We start from the raw sequence: 17,946 nt of genomic DNA, 5'->3' as shown, positions 1-17,946 counted from the left end.
ACTGTCACGCTCAACACTGGTGTACCACAGGGCTGTGTGCTGAGCCCCTTCCTCTACTCCCTCTTCACCCATGACTGCCGACCTATGTATGGATCAAACTCCGTTATTAAGTTTGCAGATGACACCACGGTGATAGGTCTCATCGACAACAACGATGAGACTGCCTACAGGGAGGAGGTCCAGCATCTGGCCACTTGGTGCACAGAAAATAACCTTCTTTTAAACACCACCAAGACCAAGGAGCTCATTGTGGACTTCAGGAGGGAGAGAAGAGGCTCGCATGATCCCATCCACATCAATGGGATGACTGTGCAGCCTGTTACATCCTTCAAGTTCCTGGGGACCCACATCTCAGAGGACCTGTCCTGGAGCATTAACACCTCCAGCCTGGTCAAGAAGGCTCACCAGCGCCTCTTCTTCTTGAGAACATTAAAAAAGAACCAGCTACCCAATACCATCCTGTTGAACTTTTACCGCTCTACAATAGAGAGCATCCTTACCAGCTGTCTCACAGTGTGGTATGGAAGCTGCACTGTTGCTGAGCGTAAGGCGATGCAGCGGGTGGTGAAAACTGCCCAGCGCATCACAGGGACTCCACTTCCATCCATTGAGGAAATCCAGAGGAAGCACTGTCTGCGTCGAGCTCACAGTATTCTTAAGGACTCCTCCCACCCGGCCCACGAACTGTTCTCTCTCCTGCCTTCAGGCAGACGGTTCAGGCTACCACGGACAAGAACCAGCAGACTTAGGAACAGCTTTTTTCCCAGAGCTGTTTCCTTGCTGAACTCCTCTGCCCCCCCCATTCACTCTTGATAATCACTGCACTGCACATATCACTTTGTACTGCACATATCACTTTGTACTGCACATATCACCTTATGTATAGCACATATCACTTTATGTATATATATATAACTTAACTTATTTGAACTGTATCCTGCACTTGCTGCTTATTGCACTTCTGGTTAGACCTAAACTACATTTCGTTGCCCTGTACTTGTACATGTGTAATGACAATAAAGTTGAATCTAATCTAATCTAATCTAATCAGTCTCACACTCACAGAAGAAAACTTAAATCCATTCCCATTAAAATTTTTGGAATCCTTCCATTCACATATGCTAGACTACACCAGACAATATTATTTTTAAAGGGCCAGAAAGAAGGCCGAATCATAGACCCAATGCACTGATTTTAACAAATGGCGAAAAAGTGACATGGATAAATGTGTGCATCTGGCAACCCTGTGCAATAATAATTTTATAATTGAAGTTATCTATGTTAGCTGTTTTTTTAATTCGGATGTTTCCTGCTCCATTCTCAGGCAGAGGAGCGCCATGGCAGTATAGAAGAGCGCATGAGGCATCTGGAGGGTCAGCTGGAGGAGAAAAACCAGGAGCTGCTCAGAGTGAGTCTCCCTTAAGACTCTCAGGAACAACCTCCTGGCAAACATCTAGAGCCTTGAAAAACTGACAGTGCTGCTAGTGTGAACTAACAGAATATCTGAGATTATTGAGATTAAATATTATTATGTTCAGACCATAAAAAACAGGTGTGGTCAAGCTTGGTTATTTAAAATAAAGTAATTTTGTCCACTTATTTAATAATTTAGACCTGAAGTTTAGATTTTATGGTTCATCTTGGTTTATTTTCATACTAATACTAATGATAAGATAAATTACTGCCTGAAGGTTTAACCACAACTAGTATTAAGATGAATGAAGATGTCGTTAATTTATATATTTATTTGTTTGTTTGAGGTTAAGTTTAGATGTCATGGGCTTATGTTTGCATGCTAATGTTTATGAAACAAGAAAATTATCATCAGGCCACAAAGAATTGGCCTGCTGGAAATTTATATGAAATCGATTGTTCTTGTAATTGTGAAACACAGCAAAGCACACAGTGCACACCATGCCCTTAGTGTGCAGTGGGCAGCCATGAAAGGCGAGCAGTGTGTGAGGACGATACCTTGCTTAAGGGGATCTCAGTGGCACCTTGATGGCTTGGGATTTGAACCAGCAACTTGACCACTGTCCAAGATGCACATATAGATATTTCACTTCTACATGTTGGTCTTGTGTAATTAAAGTGATTGTGTTGCTCCTTACTAGGCCCGCCAAAGAGAGAAAATGAATGAAGAGCACAACAAGCGCCTGTCAGACACCGTGGACCGGCTTCTCACCGAATCCAATGAGCGACTTCAACTCCACCTCAAAGAGAGGATGGCCGCCTTGGAGGACAAGGTTTGCTTTCACTTATATCTTTATATATTTACTCTCTGTTGGTCTCATAATGTTTTCCCCTTGCAGAATGTCTTAATACAGGACTCAGAGAGTTACAGGAAACAGCTGGAGGACTCAATACACGAAAAAGTAGGTACTTTTCTGATTATTTATCGATTAGATCAGCCATGAATATATTACATTTGAGCATGCCATTTTGAAAATACCTGCCTGAATAAATCCTGATGGATTTCGTGTAATAAGCTTGATCGAATGCAAGCTATATTATAATAATATATTAAGTTGACATGGTTGAAACTGTGTTGTACAAGTACGGTGCTTAAAACTCTGTTTTCCACATCTGTATCCCTGTTTTAATTGGAAATGTCATCCTTTTCCAGACTCATTTAGCAGAAGAGATTGAGAAGCTGCGCTCTGAGTTGGATCAATACAGGCTGAGGGCTGGGTCCCTCACAGAGCCCAGCCTGTCGCGGTGAGAACACTCAGTGGCCCTCACATTACTTACTGCCACTATACTTTTACTCAGTTCATCTGTGATCTGCTGTAGACTCCACATTAACTGGAAATAGGACTCTTTCTTCCCAGGTCTCATTTGGACACCTCTGCAGAGCTCCGTTTCTCACTAGGCTCTCTGGCAGAGACCCAGTCGGACCACTACAGGTCAGCAAAGGTCATTCGACGACCTCGGAGGGGTCGCCTGGGGCTGCGCATAGAAGAACAGAAGGTCAGCAGCCTGTGCCCAGTGTGGCCAGAACAATGAGCCATATTAAAACCAACTCTAATGACTCTGAGCTAGGATGGAAACTATCCTGTGGCTTTGTGCTTTTGACAGTGATTCATTTACTGGTGCCATTATGTTGGATGTAAATGTTATTTCATATTCAATATGGAATTCAATATGGATACCCTGGGTTAAAATGACGTAATGGGTTGCCTTGGCATTGTGTGTTTAAATATATAGAAAATTAATATATGTAGCATGCATATATTTCATCTTTATTATGCTTTTCTTTGATCAACCAGGCTAAGTCACTAGGTGAGCACGAGTGGCGTTCCCAACAGCTCGGGGTTCTGGGTAGCCACCCTTTCGAGAGTGACACAGAGATGTCGGACATTGATGATGATGACCGTGAGACTCTCTTCAGCTCTATGGACCTGCTGTCACCTGGGGGCCATTCAGATGCCCAGACATTGGCCATGATGCTGCAGGAACAGCTGGATGCCATCAATAAAGAGATCCGGTGAGATGCCACCACAGCTGCTGATACAGCAGATCCCCTCATCACTGCTGGAACCCCAGAAAAATATTGGCCTGCTGTAAATCTGGTTCATAAGCACACTGGGTTCTCATGGATCAGTTTCTTTCCAAAGATGAGGGATTCAGAAGAGTCAGCAATACTGTGTGGTTTCCTCATGCAGATGGTCTTGGCTTTGTTTAATTTCTCAAAGGTATCATTGGAAACCAAAGAATCACATCTGCTGTGACACATATCATAACTGAGTTATTGTGAAAATTTTCAAGACAATCTGTAATAACATCACTCGGTCACTCACTCATCTACTCATGCAGTCACTACCTTTCCATAACCACTTAATCTTAATCAGTGTCACCCAGGGCAACCCACCATGGGGCATGCACACACACCAACAGGCAATTCAGAGTCGCCATTTTACACAAACACACACAATTATAGAATTACATGCATACACACACACAAACATACATGCTGTATTAAATATGCAACTGCGTGTGTGTGGTCATAGGTTATGATGTGTTTGTTCTCTATATATTTTTTTTTCAGCACATGACCAATGTCCTTCTGTTCCTACTGGTGTTCTTTTAGCACAAGATTTGAGATACTGAGTCATACAAAAATGACAGTGTTGATGTGTTTTTACAGCATCTTTATATAGAATGATATTTTCAAAGAACGAGTCATAGCTGAAAATAAGCATCACATGCTGCATTGTCTAGGGCCCCTGTATTTTCTGCATATAATCCATGAGTCAGTTTTGTCAGTCTTAAAATCACTTTCTCTTATCCAGTGATCCTTAGGAATGAAATTACATATGAAAAAACAAATGATCTAAATAAATAAAAGCAGTCAGATAATTCCAGAAAGAATAACCCTGACCAGAATTTTGTTGGAGCCAGAGAATTTAGTTTTGAACAATTAAGTGAAAAAGTTTGGAATAAAGGCTGAGAAGGATTCAAACTTTCTGAACCTGAACTCTCCACCTCTGAACAAAAGCTACCAGCTTCCAATAAAACATCAATAATGCAAGTGAATATGTATGGTAATGAACTGCGCATGCTGCCCCTCTCAGGTTGATACAGGAGGAGAAAGAGTCAACAGAGTTGCGTGCAGAAGAGATCGAGAACCGCGTGGCCAGTGTCAGTCTGGAGGGCCTGAACCTGGCTCGAGTCCATCACCCTGCAACCTCCATCACTGCCTCTGCCACAGCCTCCTCCCTGGCCAGCTCCTCCCCACCCAGTGGAAACTCCACCCCCAAACTTACCCCGCGTTCCCCAGCACGAGATATGGAGCGTATGGGTGTCATGACACTGGTATTCTCATCTCCTGTTCTCCTCCTTTAGATTAAAAGTGGCTTATTATTAACAATAATAAGTGAAAGTGAAGTGATTGTCATTGTGAAACACTGCAGCACAGCACATGGTGACACAACGAAACATGTCCTCTGCTCTTAACCATCACCCTTGGTGAGCAGCCTTGGGGTGCTTTGCTCAATTGCACCTCAGTGGCATTGAGTGGCAACCTTTTCGGCTCGGGATTCAAACCGGCAACCTTCTGATTACGGGGCCGCTTCTTTAACCGCTAGGCCACCGCTGCCTACTATACCTTGGGAGATGTTAAGTGTGAAATTATGCTATAACGTGTGAGTAATGCAAACATTTGGGGATTAAAACCTCCTAGATGACGACTAGCCACAGTAACAGTGCTATAACCATGATTGTATATTGTGCATTGTATATTTCATTGTATAAAAATGTACAAAACAGTTTTAAACTTTTTTATATCATGATTTAATATATTATTTTATTATCATTTAAAAGAAATCTATTTTTATTATATCATAAGGGATGTTCTAACTTTGAATGCTTTTCACGTTGTAGCCCAGTGATCTGCGGAAACACAGAAGAAAGGTAAAGTTGTCCGCTGAATCCTGGTTTCATTTTTGCTTAGATTATATGGAGGTGTTAAGATGAGTATTTCTGGAACATTCTTTGGTTGCCTTTCCTGTCAGATCGCAGCTGTGGATGAGGATGGTCGAGAAGATAAAGCCACCATCAAGTGTGAGACATCCCCTCCCCCGACCCCACGACAGGTCCGCATGACACACACACTGCCTGCCTCATCACACAACGACGCCCGTGGGTAAGTTCAGACCTCAGAGGCAGATCAAGTATAATTCAGATCAAGTGTAATATAATTTGGTTTATTACTGATCAGTTTCAGTTTAGGTGTGAAACATGTTTTTGTCACATTTGCGACATGGTGGAAAGACGGAAACATTCGCACAAGATTCACAAACGGGGTTTATTACACAGAACACAAGCAAACAACAAAATAAGATATACATGTTAAGGACCCGAGGAGGACGTGGTACAGCGGGCAAATATTTATACATACAAAACAGCTGCACACAATCAGGGTAATGAGGAAAACAACAGACAATACAAAATTCCGGTCCGAATCATGGAAATAGTATTGCCCCCTCCAGAATGTGTTCCTGAGAGTTTTGCATGGTGATCATCTCTTCTGTTTTGGCTTGACATGTAAATTATTTATTCAGTTTGTCCACATACTTTCTTGCATCATTAAGAACTTATACAATTAGTATTATTAAGGTCACACATACAATGGGGCAAAAGAGTATCTGGCAGCCACTGAATGTGCAAAATGTCCCAATTAAAACTATGAGAGAGGTCTGTAATTTTCACTTCAACTGTGAAGTCCAGGAAACCACATCATACAGTTTTTAAAGAATATATTTGTAGAATGGTGCAGAAAATAAATATTTAGAACCTACAATCAAGCAAGAATTTTGTCCCTCACAGACCTGTTACTTCTTCTTTAAGAAGCTCTTCTATCCTTCACTCCTTACCTGTACTAAGGGCATGTTGGGCACTTTGTATAAAAGATACCTGTCCACACCATCAAACACTTAGACTCCATCCTCCACCATGGCAAGACCAGAGAGCTGTCTAAGGACACCAGGGACAAAATTGTACATCTGCACAAGACTGGTATGAGCCAATTTTTAATAGCAAAGCAGATTGGGGAGAAGAGATCAACTGTTGGAGAAATTATAATTGGAAACAGCCCAAAACTACACTGTGGGAACTGGTCAATAACCTGAAAAGCAATGTAAAATGATTAATATTAAGCGCTCAAAAGGTCCCCCTTGCTTAAGCCAGCACATGTCCAGGCCTGTCTAAAGTTTGCCAGAGACCATCTGGATGATTCAGAGGAGGATTGGGAGAATGTCATGTGGTCAGATGAGACAAAATAGAACTTGTGTTTGGAGGGGGAAGAATGCTGACTTGCATCCCAAGAACACCACACCCACTGTGAAGCATGGGGGCGGAAACATTATGATCTGGGGCTGCTTTTCTACAAAGAAAAAAACAGTGAGAGAAGATGAAACATGGCTGGATTTTCCAGCATAACAATTATCCCCAACACACCACTCAGGCAATGAAGGAGTGGATATGTAAAAAGCATTTCAAGGTACTGGAGTGGCCTACCCAGTCTCCAGAGTGCAATAGAAAATCTGTGCCCAGCGACAGCCCCAAAACATCACCCCTCTTGAGAAGATCTGCATGGAAGAATAGGCCAAAATAGCAGCCTCATGCAAACCTCATGATGACCTACAGGAAATATTTGACATCTGTAATTGCCAATGAGGTTACAGTACAAAGTATTGACATGAACTTTTGCTATTGACCAAATACTTATTTTCTGTACCATTATACAAATAAATTCTTTTAAAATCATACAATGGGATATCCTGGGCTTTAATTATATTCTCTCTCTCGTAGTTGAAGTGTACCTATGATGACAATTACAGACCTCTCTCATATTTTTTAAGGGACAACTTGCACTATTGGTGTCTGCCAAATACGTTTTTGCCCCACTGTGTAAATAAATATCCATATTTGGCCTCTCTATGAGCAAAGTGTTGTTAACAGTACCAGACAATATGTATGTGTGTCTTATAGTAGTCTCACTGAGGAGATGTGTGTGTTTGTGCTTGCAGGATGGCTGCCACTCTGGAGGCAGACGCAAGTGCTCTTAGCAGCGTGGCCAGCAGTCAGGACTCCCTTCACAAACAGCCCAAGAAGAAAGGCATCAAGTCATCCATTGGCCGGTTGTTTGGGAAGAAGGAGAAGGGCAGACTGGGACAGCTGGGAAAAGAGCTCATGGGACCAGGACAAGGTAACAGCAGGACAACCAGTTGCACATTTTCTTTTCAGTATTATTCAAGCTTTATTCAAAGCTTGAGGACCAGCTAGAGGTTGTTTTTCCATTTATGTATGAATTTTTGTTTCACCTCTTTCAGGTAATGTCTCAGATCCAGAGCTAATTGGTCAGGACATTGGAGTTGGGAAGCTGGGAACTCAAGCAGAGAAGGACCGTCGGCTGAAGAAGAAGTATGTAGTAGTTTCTTAAGAACACAATCTTTTCATTTGTTTGGCCAAACCAACACGTTTGCCCTTCATCATATTACAGAAACAGTAAAATACATTAAATGCCAAGATGAAATGCAGACAGGATCTACCAATATCTAGCATTATTAGGCTGAACATGAAGCATCAGGATACAAAGCAACATGGAGAGGTTCAATTCCCCTAAACAATCATTGTAAAACATGTTCTGAAGAATTATTGTTTCATATGAGTTTACATGATAAAACAAAAACATTAATTACATTTACAATAATGAGTATAGACAAGTAATGTATTTTACTAAAGATTCATCAATAGCAAGATACATTAATAAATAAATGAAGTTATACATGTGATTGTACGGCTATCAAATATTTTGGCTGCATCACAACAAATTATGTATACCGTAACCAGCTATTAGACTATTTTATAAAAAAACTATACATTCATACTCAATAAATCATATATAAATTTAGCAACAACAAAACATAGCTACTTATACCAGGGTGCAAATACTACACCTTCACAGAGGAGTATTTCAGCATTTCTTACTGCACAAGGGTGCAGCATACATTACAGGCCAAAAGTCTGGACACACCTTCTCATTCAATGTGTTTTCTTTATTTTCATGACCATTTACTTTGGTAGATTCTCACTGAAGGCATCAAAACTATGAATGAACACGTGGAGTTATGTACTTAACAAAAAGTGGAGACCTGGCCTCCACAGTCACCGGACCTGAACCCAGTCGAGATGGTTTGGGGTGAGCTGGACCGCAGAGTGAAGGCAAAGGGACCAACAAGTGCTAAACACCTCTGGGAACCATTTCAGGTGACGACCTCTTGAAGCTCATCGAGAGAATGCCAAGAGTGTGCAAAGCAGTAATCAGAGCAAAGGACGGCTATTTTGAAGAAACTAGAATATAAAACATGTTTTCACTTATTTCACCTTTTTTTGTTAAGTACATAACTCCACATGTGTTCATTCATAGTTTTGATGCCTTTAGTGAGAATCTACCAAGGTCATGAAAATAAAGAAAACACAAGGTGTGTCCAAACTTTTGGCCTGTACTGTAATTGGCCAGTATAGCGTACATTGCTATTTACTCTGTAGGGTGAATAGTATTCCCATCATTGTGTATATGGTATTGCATGCAGTTGCTTCTTACACCTGGGTGCAAATAGCATCTGCCATTCAATTTTAGCTCTATTAGTCTCACATTGGTGCTCATCAAATTACGCTTTCATTTAGTTTTGCTCATTTGTCACTGTTATTTAAGATTGAATGCATTGTGTTTGTCCTGAATACATTGTGATGCCTGGAATAGTAATGAACTGTTAATGCATGCGCCTAACAAACACATTTCCCAAGCAAGACCTGGGACACTGAGCCGATTTACTGTGACTAACAATTTTACTTCATAATCAGATGATCGATAGAAGGTATTGTTTGCTGGCCTCTTGTTGGATACTCTCAACAGCACACTCTGCGCAAATGGAGCCCCTTTGCATCATGGGATGATTTGACGCATGCTGTTTGAATTGCCTGTAAATCGCTCTTCTCCTTCTCAGCTTGTCTCCTTCCTCTCTCTCTCTCTCTCTCTCTCGTTTTATCTCTGTGTTTGTGCTTGAGTGGTAGAATGTTGACTGTCTCTGTTTTAAAGCCATGCTTTGCATTTTGCAGTGTTGTGTGTACGAGTGTGTGTGTGTGTGTGTGTGTTTAGAGCGCGTCCAATGTAAGCAAGGAGAAACTGCGTGTGTGTGTGTGTACATGGGTGTGTGCATACCATCTCTCCTGCATGCTGTGTGAGTGAACCTGGCAAACATCGTGGCAGACAAGGGCTCACACATTCCTCGCATTTCTGACGTCTGCCCACTGGAAGGAATGTGTCTGTGTCAAGGGGGGCTCCCGTTGTTCCGTCGCTTCAGTGCTGAGTGTTTGGGGGGGGGGTTGTCTCAAGACAAGTTAACGCTGGTTGTGTGAATGTGAGCTGTCCGTTGATTATGATTTCCAAGGGATTATGATTTTTTAACAGTTGTGTGCTTTTGTCTCCCATCACTCTCTCTCTCTCTCTCCCTCTCCCCCCCTCCCCATCATATGACTCTTAAAGCGGGTAAGTTTGTGCCGGTTAGACTGCTGGACATCTTCATATTCAGCGCCATGTTTGTGTCTCTTTGTCTCTCCGTCTGCCCGTTCGTCCTTCAGCCCGTTTCTCACCATGTGTCACTATCAGTCGATCTCCCTCTCCTCCACAGCATTCGCAGTTGAATGTCATTTTTCCTGACAGTTCCATAGGGGATGCATCCATGACTGGACAAAAGAGTGTGTGCCTTCAAATTGCCTGTTCTCAAACTGGAATGTTGAAGCTCTCCTCTTCCTCTGTGCCGTCCTGTGTGTCAGTGCCAGTATTTGTGTCTGTAATAACCAGTTCCAAGGCCTGGTTATGGGGAAAACAAAGTCTGCAAACTCTTGTTGATTTTCACTATTATTATTTTCATTTTGGGTTCTATCTTATCATTTCTGTCATAACCGTTTCCTTCCCTTTGCCAGCTGTATGTTCAGTGGATGTTAAGACCTGATCTGAACATATGAGTGCCTCGCGTGCAAAGTGGGCAGACTGTAAGCGTCACCTCTTTACTTCGGCCCAGCAGCATCCCAGTGACTGTGCCTCATCTCTAGAACGTCTATATGTGATACGTCTATGAGGGGCGGCTTGTGCGCTCCGGCTGTGCCTTCAGCATGCACCATGGCCCTGACAATGCAGCATTTGTCCTCAGGGAAAACGCGCAGCTCTCGCTCTATGTCTGTCTCACTACTTCTCTCCTTACAATTTAAGTCTAGCTCAGGCTACACAATTTTAAGCATGATTCTGAAGTTGTCCGTGGGACGGCAGAAAAGGGGTGGGGACCTCTGTGCAGAAGATGCAATCCATTCCGCCTGCATGTGCCAATCCATTTCTAAACCCATAGTCGTTTATTATTCTGTTCGCATGTAATGATTTTTGTGGGATGATTGACAGCTGTCACGCACACTACCTCTTCACTGTGCCTGATTGGTCGTACTCACTTCTTCAAGATACAGTAACTACCAGCAGTGCTTTCTATATATTTTTAATTCCTGAGGTCACCTTTGACCTGGTACTACCAAACATAGCCCCCACACTTAGTGTGTAACACAGCACCTAATACTAGTTTGAAAGAAGTGGCCATAGTTTTACTCATACGTACATTTTTAAAGACACTGTTTTGTAAGAAGGTCGCGTCGTTGTCATTCATTGGTTGAAGAATGTTGTTTCGGAGAACAATTAGACAACTTGGGGGTTGTCCCCCAATGTTTCTGATTAGTCCTGTACTCACAAAGTTGTGTAGTCTGATTTAAGTTTGCACACTCCCATATTTCCATACACAGCATCTGGATCGCTCCAGCATCCCACACATACATGCATAACGTGGGACCTGGCAGTGTAAAGTGTGTGGTAGTTAATGTCATGCCTGTGTGTATGCTGCAAATAAATCCTCAACACAGGACATATGTGTCCAGCGGCAGGTAGAAATAGCCAGAGCTCCTCTCTCTCTCTTCCTGTCTCCTCTGCCCTCATTCACCCCCCCCCAAGATCGTAAATGACTTTGCCAAGTAAGAAGGCATCCAAGCGCACTCTCTTGATAAGCCGCAAATTTACTTTTATTTGAAGTGGCTGGCTCAGAGTAATGCACTGCTGAGCCTTCTCTTATACCCGTGTAAAGGTTTACATAAAGGTTCGGACCAAAGCCCTGTGAGGCTCTAAGAATGAGGAAAAAAATGAAGAGTGCTCTGCAGTGCAGTGCACGGGAGGACTCCACCCCTTTATCCACCCCGCTGGAGGTGTTTGAGGGTCTGTGGGGCAGTAACTTTCCATGAATTAACATCTAAAGGAGACGCTTCGGGGAGAAGCCCTGTGCCCCGTGCCTATGTGTATCTGTAGCTCATCGAGATGCTCTCACAACCAGAGTGTAGAGATTAGTCATTTGGTCTCTCCTAAGCTTAGGTGGGTGAACGGTCCAGTGTACCCCTTTGCTGTTCTCTCACTCTGTCTCTCTTTTTTATCAGTGTCTCACACTCTTTCTCTGTCGCTCTCTCTACCTTGTTTCACTTGTTCTGTCTCCCGTTCTCTTCCTTGCTCTTCTATATGTGTGTGTTGATTGTAAGTGAAGTAAGTTAATATGTGCGTGTGTGTGTGTGTGTGTCTGTTCCTGCTCTCAGGCATGAGCTGCTAGAGGAGGCCAGAAGAAAAGGCTTACCTTTCGCCCAGTGGGATGGTCCCACTGTTGTGGCATGGCTGGAGGTAATGCACACACACGCACATAAGTGAAGCAAACTCACTGTTCTACCTGTCTAGGGAGGAACTGTTCTTCGATTAGGTCAGCAGATTCTCTTTCCAGAGTTCCTTTAGTGTTTGTGAGTTCATACCCAGTTATATACACTATTAAACACTCTACTGACAGTGAACTTAGTCAATCTACAATACCAGTGTAAGGTCAACACCCTTATAGGGGTGGTGGTAGCCTAGTGGGTAAGACACTCGCCTGTGAACCAGAAGACCCAGGTTCAAATCCCACTTACTACCATTGTGTCCCTGAGCAAGACACTTAACCCTAAATTGCTCCAGGTGGGGACTGTCCCTGTAACTACTGATTGTAAGTCGCCCCCTGGATAAGGGCGTCTGATAAATGCTGTAAATGTAAATGTTATAGCTCTCATAGTTTTCTATTTCTACACTGTAAAGTTATTAAATAACACAAAAAAATAATTTTACACGCTTGGTTAAATTCGAAAATAGAGACGTTTTCCAGCAGTCATGAAAGAATTTGTATTTTGAAGACATGTTGGCCATTACTGACCATCTCATGAAGCTACTATGATGACAATTGAGCACATAACAGTTATGAAGGTAAAGAGAGACAGCAGGTGTGTACATTCTTTTTGGCTGTATATTTCTTACAAACACATGCCTTACGTAACAGATGTACAGTTACAGAAACCCACCGCCCCACATTTATCAATGTTCAGCTTCTGACCACTGTTGACACGTCACAGTGTCATATAGTGTTTCACATATAAACTCTGATTCTGTATTGTACATGGGGACGCTTTAAACTCACATCATAATTAGACCTCTGCCCTGCAAATTAGCACAGCACAGCTAATGGAAGATAAATGCGAGCTTACATAAGTGGGCAGCATTGTGTTTGGGATTTGAACAGCCATCAGCACATCAGAGTGAGCGAGCGGCGGATGATTATGCCCCTGGCAGCGCACACGATTCAGCTTTATTCTTTTTCTCTAATCAATATCCTTTTTTTAAACCAAAGAGGGAGCAGTGTGCCCTAACAACCATGGATAGTCTTGCAGCGGTTAGGCTGGAGTTGTCAGCTTCTGCATCAGTAGAGCATTAACACGATTTTTACTGTTACTTTGTTTGCAAAGATTAAATGTTAATTAAAGAAACTCAAAATTATACAAAAAATGCAGAACTGAACAGTGGCAGAGGTGTGCACATGATCTTTACTTCTGATTCTGATGGTCTAAATGACTGTGTAGCATAGTCGTCAAATAATTACTGCCACCTAGGGGCTGCAGACTGTAAGTGTGCATATACAAAGTTAGCAACTGTTTATATTGTTTAGTTGAAAAAGATTATACATTATTCTGTTTAACAATATTTTATTTTTGTTACTGTATTGATTTTCAAAGACATACCACTAGTTTATTTAATTAGTTTACTGGCTTGATATGAACATGTAAGATATGAACCCCCCAAAAAAAGCTTTCTATACAGTCATGGCCACAAAAAATGGTTTTCACAAAGTTTGCTGCTTCAGTGTTTTTAGATATTACAGTGCTTGGAGTTTGTCAGAATTTCTTGGTCCACCCGCCTCTTGAGGTTCTTAATTGGATTATCACTTAAATGATCACTTTGGCCTTATGGCACGGTGCTCCATCATGCTGGAAAAGGCATTGTCCTTCACCAAACTGTTCTTGGATGGTTGGGAGAAGTTGTTGTCGAAGGATGTTTTGGAACCATTCTTTACTCATGACTGTGTTCTTAGGCACAACTGTGAGTGAGTCACAGATGGTGGACTGATGGTGGCGCTCACCATTTCTTCTCCAGACAATCGTTTTTCCAGATGCCCCAAACAATTTGAAAGTGGCTTCATAAGAGAAAATATCCTCAGCAGTCCAATCCTTGCACTTATCAGTCTGAATATCAGTCTGTTTTTCTTGGAGAGAAGTGGCTTCTTTGCTGCCCTTCTTGACACCAGGCCATCCTACAAAAGTCTTCACCTCACTGTGCATGCAGATGCCCTCACACCTGCCTGCTGCCATTCCTGAGCAAGCTCTGCACCGTTGGCACCCCGATCCTGCAGCTGAATCATCTTTAGGAGACGGTCCTGGCGCTCGCTGGACTTCCCTGTTCACCCTGAAGCCTTCTTCACAACACTTGAACTTCTCTCCTTGAAGTTTTTGATAATCCAGTAAATGGTTGATTTAAGGTGCAATCTTAGTAGCAGCAATATCCTTGACTGTGAAGCACTTGTATGCAACACAATGATGACTTCACGTGTTTCCTTGCAGGTAACCATGGTTAACAGAGGAAGAACAATGATTTCAAGCATCACATTTTGGGGGGGATTAAGTTCATTTTCATTGCAAAGAGGGACTTTGCAATTTATCTGATCACTCTTCATAACATGCTGGAGACTTACAATACGTAGCTACAGGGACAGTCCCCCTGGAGACACAGGATTGAACCTGGGTCTTCTGGTTCATAGGCGAATGTGTTACCCACTAGGCTACTACCAACCAATAAAAATGGAAGCAGCAAACAGTATTTGAGTCATTCTCAAAACTTTTGGCCACGACCGTAGAGAATATTTGTATATAATATATAATTTTTAGCATGTGTGCATCTTCTTTATATCAATTTTTCAACAATTAGATTGTGTCTTGTGGCACAGTTGAATCAATTATCAAAAATGTATTTGATCACAACTGTTAATAAGAGAAAGTGGACATTGGTTTGAGAGAACTTGCAGTGGTTTACATTTTAGAAGGTTGGTAGTGTTGAAATATGAACTTTTCATGAATTAGTTTTTGTTTCTTGTCCTCCACCCTGTAGCTGTGGCTGGGGATGCCTGCCTGGTACGTGGCAGCCTGCCGTGCCAATGTGAAGAGCGGTGCCATCATGTCTGCACTGTCGGACACTGAGATCCAGAGAGAGATTGGCATCAGCAACCCGCTGCACCGCCTCAAACTCAGACTGGCCATCCAGGAGATGGTGTCACTGACCAGCCCGTCGGCCCCGCCCACCTCCAGAACCGTGAGTACAGCACACACACACCACACCACACAAATTTTCCATGCATATGCATATACACTCAAAACCCCTCCAAACACACATATAGACATATGAAACCCAGTAAACCCAGAGATTTCAATGATATATACACATAGCCATCCATGTAGATCAGATTATTAGAGGCATTATCTCACACAGATATTGTATATATGCACATGTACACACATGCTGACACAGCTTGACATTGAACAGCATGTGGTGTATTTTCATCTGAACAACTGCCGCATCAGTAATCACACAATCTATAGTTTTATTAGGTGAGACAGGGCATTGAGGTCTGGTTTTATGACTGTGTGTGTGTCTCTGCATTCACAACTGAAAACTGCTGCACATGGGAATTTTTATGGGATGTCATGAAAATTACACAGTGCTGCATGGAAATTGTTTCCTCTTGAAACTACACACACACAGTCCAGTATCAGTATGAATGGGTAGTGTAGTGTTGTGCACACACTCTTTTTTTGACTGTGAATATTGGGGTTAGTCTCATTTGAGTGTGTGCTGATAGGGTTAGTTCAGGGTTGGGTCTGGCCCATCTGATGCCTGGAGAATGGATTAAAGGAGATTTCTGATGGACTGAATGCAGGACTATTTTTGGCAATCATAAGGAAAAAATATTTTATTGTTGTGTGGCCTAAAATGGCAAAATGAGGGTATACTCAAGTCGTAAGTCCAGGGTGTATATCTATCTGGACTTGTTGCTTCCACAAATTAAATATTGTCCCAAAATGGGACTTCTGCTTCTATGCATGTGTAAAAACAAGATTAAAGGTCCAGGAATAAGTGTAATGAATACTAATCTGCTTAATGATTAAGTAAACAACTAATTGGTTTGAATCCTGAATCGCCAAGGTGCCACTGGCGCCTTTCATGGCTGTCCACTGCTCACCAAGGGTGGTGGTTAAAAGCAGAGGTCACATTTCATTGTGGCACCATGTGCAGTGCTGCAGTGTTTCACAATGACAATCACTTCACTTCAAATTTAGCTTTCTTTGAGACGTTGGTCCTTAACACGGGACTGAAAGGTCTTTATTTTGATTGAACAACAAAAGGCTTAACATTTTACATACCATTACATGGTTTTACAATCATGTAACATTTCACTAATAGGAGTGAAAAATGAAGTACAACTCCCATTGCTTCCATCTGTGTGGGTGCATGTATATGTGCACTAGCAGAAGCCACATTTTTATTAGCAGTCCTGTTGGCCCAAGGGGTCCTTTTGTGCCAGTTGCAACAGCCAGTTACCCAATTTCTATCATCCGAAGACCTGTCAGTGGTACAGTGGTACAAATAAAGAGGACGACTGCATAAATCTACTCTAACCAATGCCGGACCAGCCGTGAGGACCATTCAGGGCTTTATTTTTGTAGGTCGTTTCCCCCAGCTTTTCCTGTCACCATCTGAGGAGTTCCCCCAAGCCCTTCGGCCCCCAAACTCCTCACACATCTGTTCCCCCTGTCTGTCTGTCACTGAAAAGAAGCCAGTTAAACACACATGAATATTTCATCAGGCCTGGTCCAGCTATTGGAAAAATGACTCCTGACTCTTCCCCTCATCTTGACATCCCTCCTGTGGGGAGAAATGTCTCCGCTTCCAATACAACACACACACAAACACACTGATGCTGGTCATTTAGTCCTCCTGCTGAAGGCAACGAATCCTTCAGGGTGAACAAAAAAAAGTGTCTAATAAGCAGAACAGTCCCAACACCCTCGCCCAGGAGCAGGTGCACCATGTGCCAGGAGGTATATATATCAGGTTTGACTCTTTGTTGTCCACTAATGGGCTGTCTTTCTGCCATCTGCATTTATACTAATTCACTGCTGTACCTCACCATGCATGATTACGTAGCAGCTACTGCTATTTTCTCTGTTCACCGTTAGGCAGATGTGTTTAATAGTGTCACTGGATAAAAAGGCATTGCTTGTGTGTGTGTGATTAAAGTCTGTCGCAAGTTACTGTGCTTCATCAGCCCTTGACCCGATAAGGCAGGGCTTTGCTCATCACCTGACTGTGATGCTGTAACACTATTGGCTTACAGTGGTGCTGCTCTTCTTCTTTAACACTGCTTGCCCCTCCTGATGGACGGCTGCTATCTTCCTCCACCCTCCGCTTAGCCATCAGGCAATGTCTGGGTGACCCATGAGGAGATGGAGACCCTCGCAGCTCCGTCCAAAACGGTCAGTTTCTTATAAATCTCCTTGCTTTTCACCTTTGCCGTCCCTATGCACTCTATGTGTCTGTCTTTCCAAACGTGACCAGACTGCATGTGCATGTGTCATGTTTTTCTCCTACATACTTTAGTAGCAGCTTCAAACTCAGTTCAAACTCAGTAATCGCATCTAAAAGTATGTGTTTTTTAATGAATTGATGTAACACTATAATACGACATTTCCTTAGGCATAATTTCTTTATCCTTTACTGGAGATGGGTAGCTAAAAACAATTTCATCCATCCATATGGCATTCCTGCTGACAACACCTGCGCCACAAAAGCCGCTAATAGCCAATCTTGTCCAAATATTCTAAAGGGGTGTCCAGATCGACACAGATAAAAAACACTTTTCATGCCTTAATGTGCTAAATACATCTGCAATCCAAATATAATCT

The 17,946-nt window shown here is 42.5% G+C and overlaps 1 protein-coding gene across 19 annotated transcripts in view; it reads left to right on the top strand.

Moving 5' to 3' along the window:
* Positions 1-17,946, top strand: part of ppfia2 (PTPRF interacting protein alpha 2) — a 131,780-nt gene that overhangs the window by 102,370 nt on the left and 11,464 nt on the right. For 11 of the 19 annotated variants that reach the window (XM_028955044.1, XM_028955050.1, XM_028955049.1 and 8 more), the window contains 15 exons: positions 1,325-1,408; positions 2,115-2,246; positions 2,313-2,375; positions 2,627-2,718; positions 2,832-2,970; positions 3,270-3,487; positions 4,575-4,815; positions 5,383-5,412; positions 5,514-5,644; positions 7,530-7,708; positions 7,833-7,923; positions 10,049-10,051; positions 12,178-12,259; positions 15,095-15,295; positions 17,455-17,517. In XM_028955044.1, the coding sequence (XP_028810877.1) occupies positions 1,325-1,408; positions 2,115-2,246; positions 2,313-2,375; positions 2,627-2,718; positions 2,832-2,970; positions 3,270-3,487; positions 4,575-4,815; positions 5,383-5,412; positions 5,514-5,644; positions 7,530-7,708; positions 7,833-7,923; positions 10,049-10,051; positions 12,178-12,259; positions 15,095-15,295; positions 17,455-17,517 (1,749 nt within the window). The remainder of the gene's footprint in view (positions 1-1,324; positions 1,409-2,114; positions 2,247-2,312; positions 2,376-2,626; positions 2,719-2,831; positions 2,971-3,269; positions 3,488-4,574; positions 4,816-5,382; positions 5,413-5,513; positions 5,645-7,529; positions 7,709-7,832; positions 7,924-10,048; positions 10,052-12,177; positions 12,260-15,094; positions 15,296-17,454; positions 17,518-17,946) is intronic. The other 8 variants (XM_028955053.1, XM_028955055.1, XM_028955057.1 and 5 more) reach the window with 3 other exon arrangements.

The sequence above is a fragment of the Denticeps clupeoides genome, chromosome 15, assembly GCF_900700375.1.
Source record: "Denticeps clupeoides chromosome 15, fDenClu1.1, whole genome shotgun sequence".
Lineage (NCBI taxonomy): Eukaryota > Metazoa > Chordata > Actinopteri > Clupeiformes > Denticipitidae > Denticeps > Denticeps clupeoides.
This window is presented reverse-complemented; position numbering and strand designations above follow the sequence as displayed.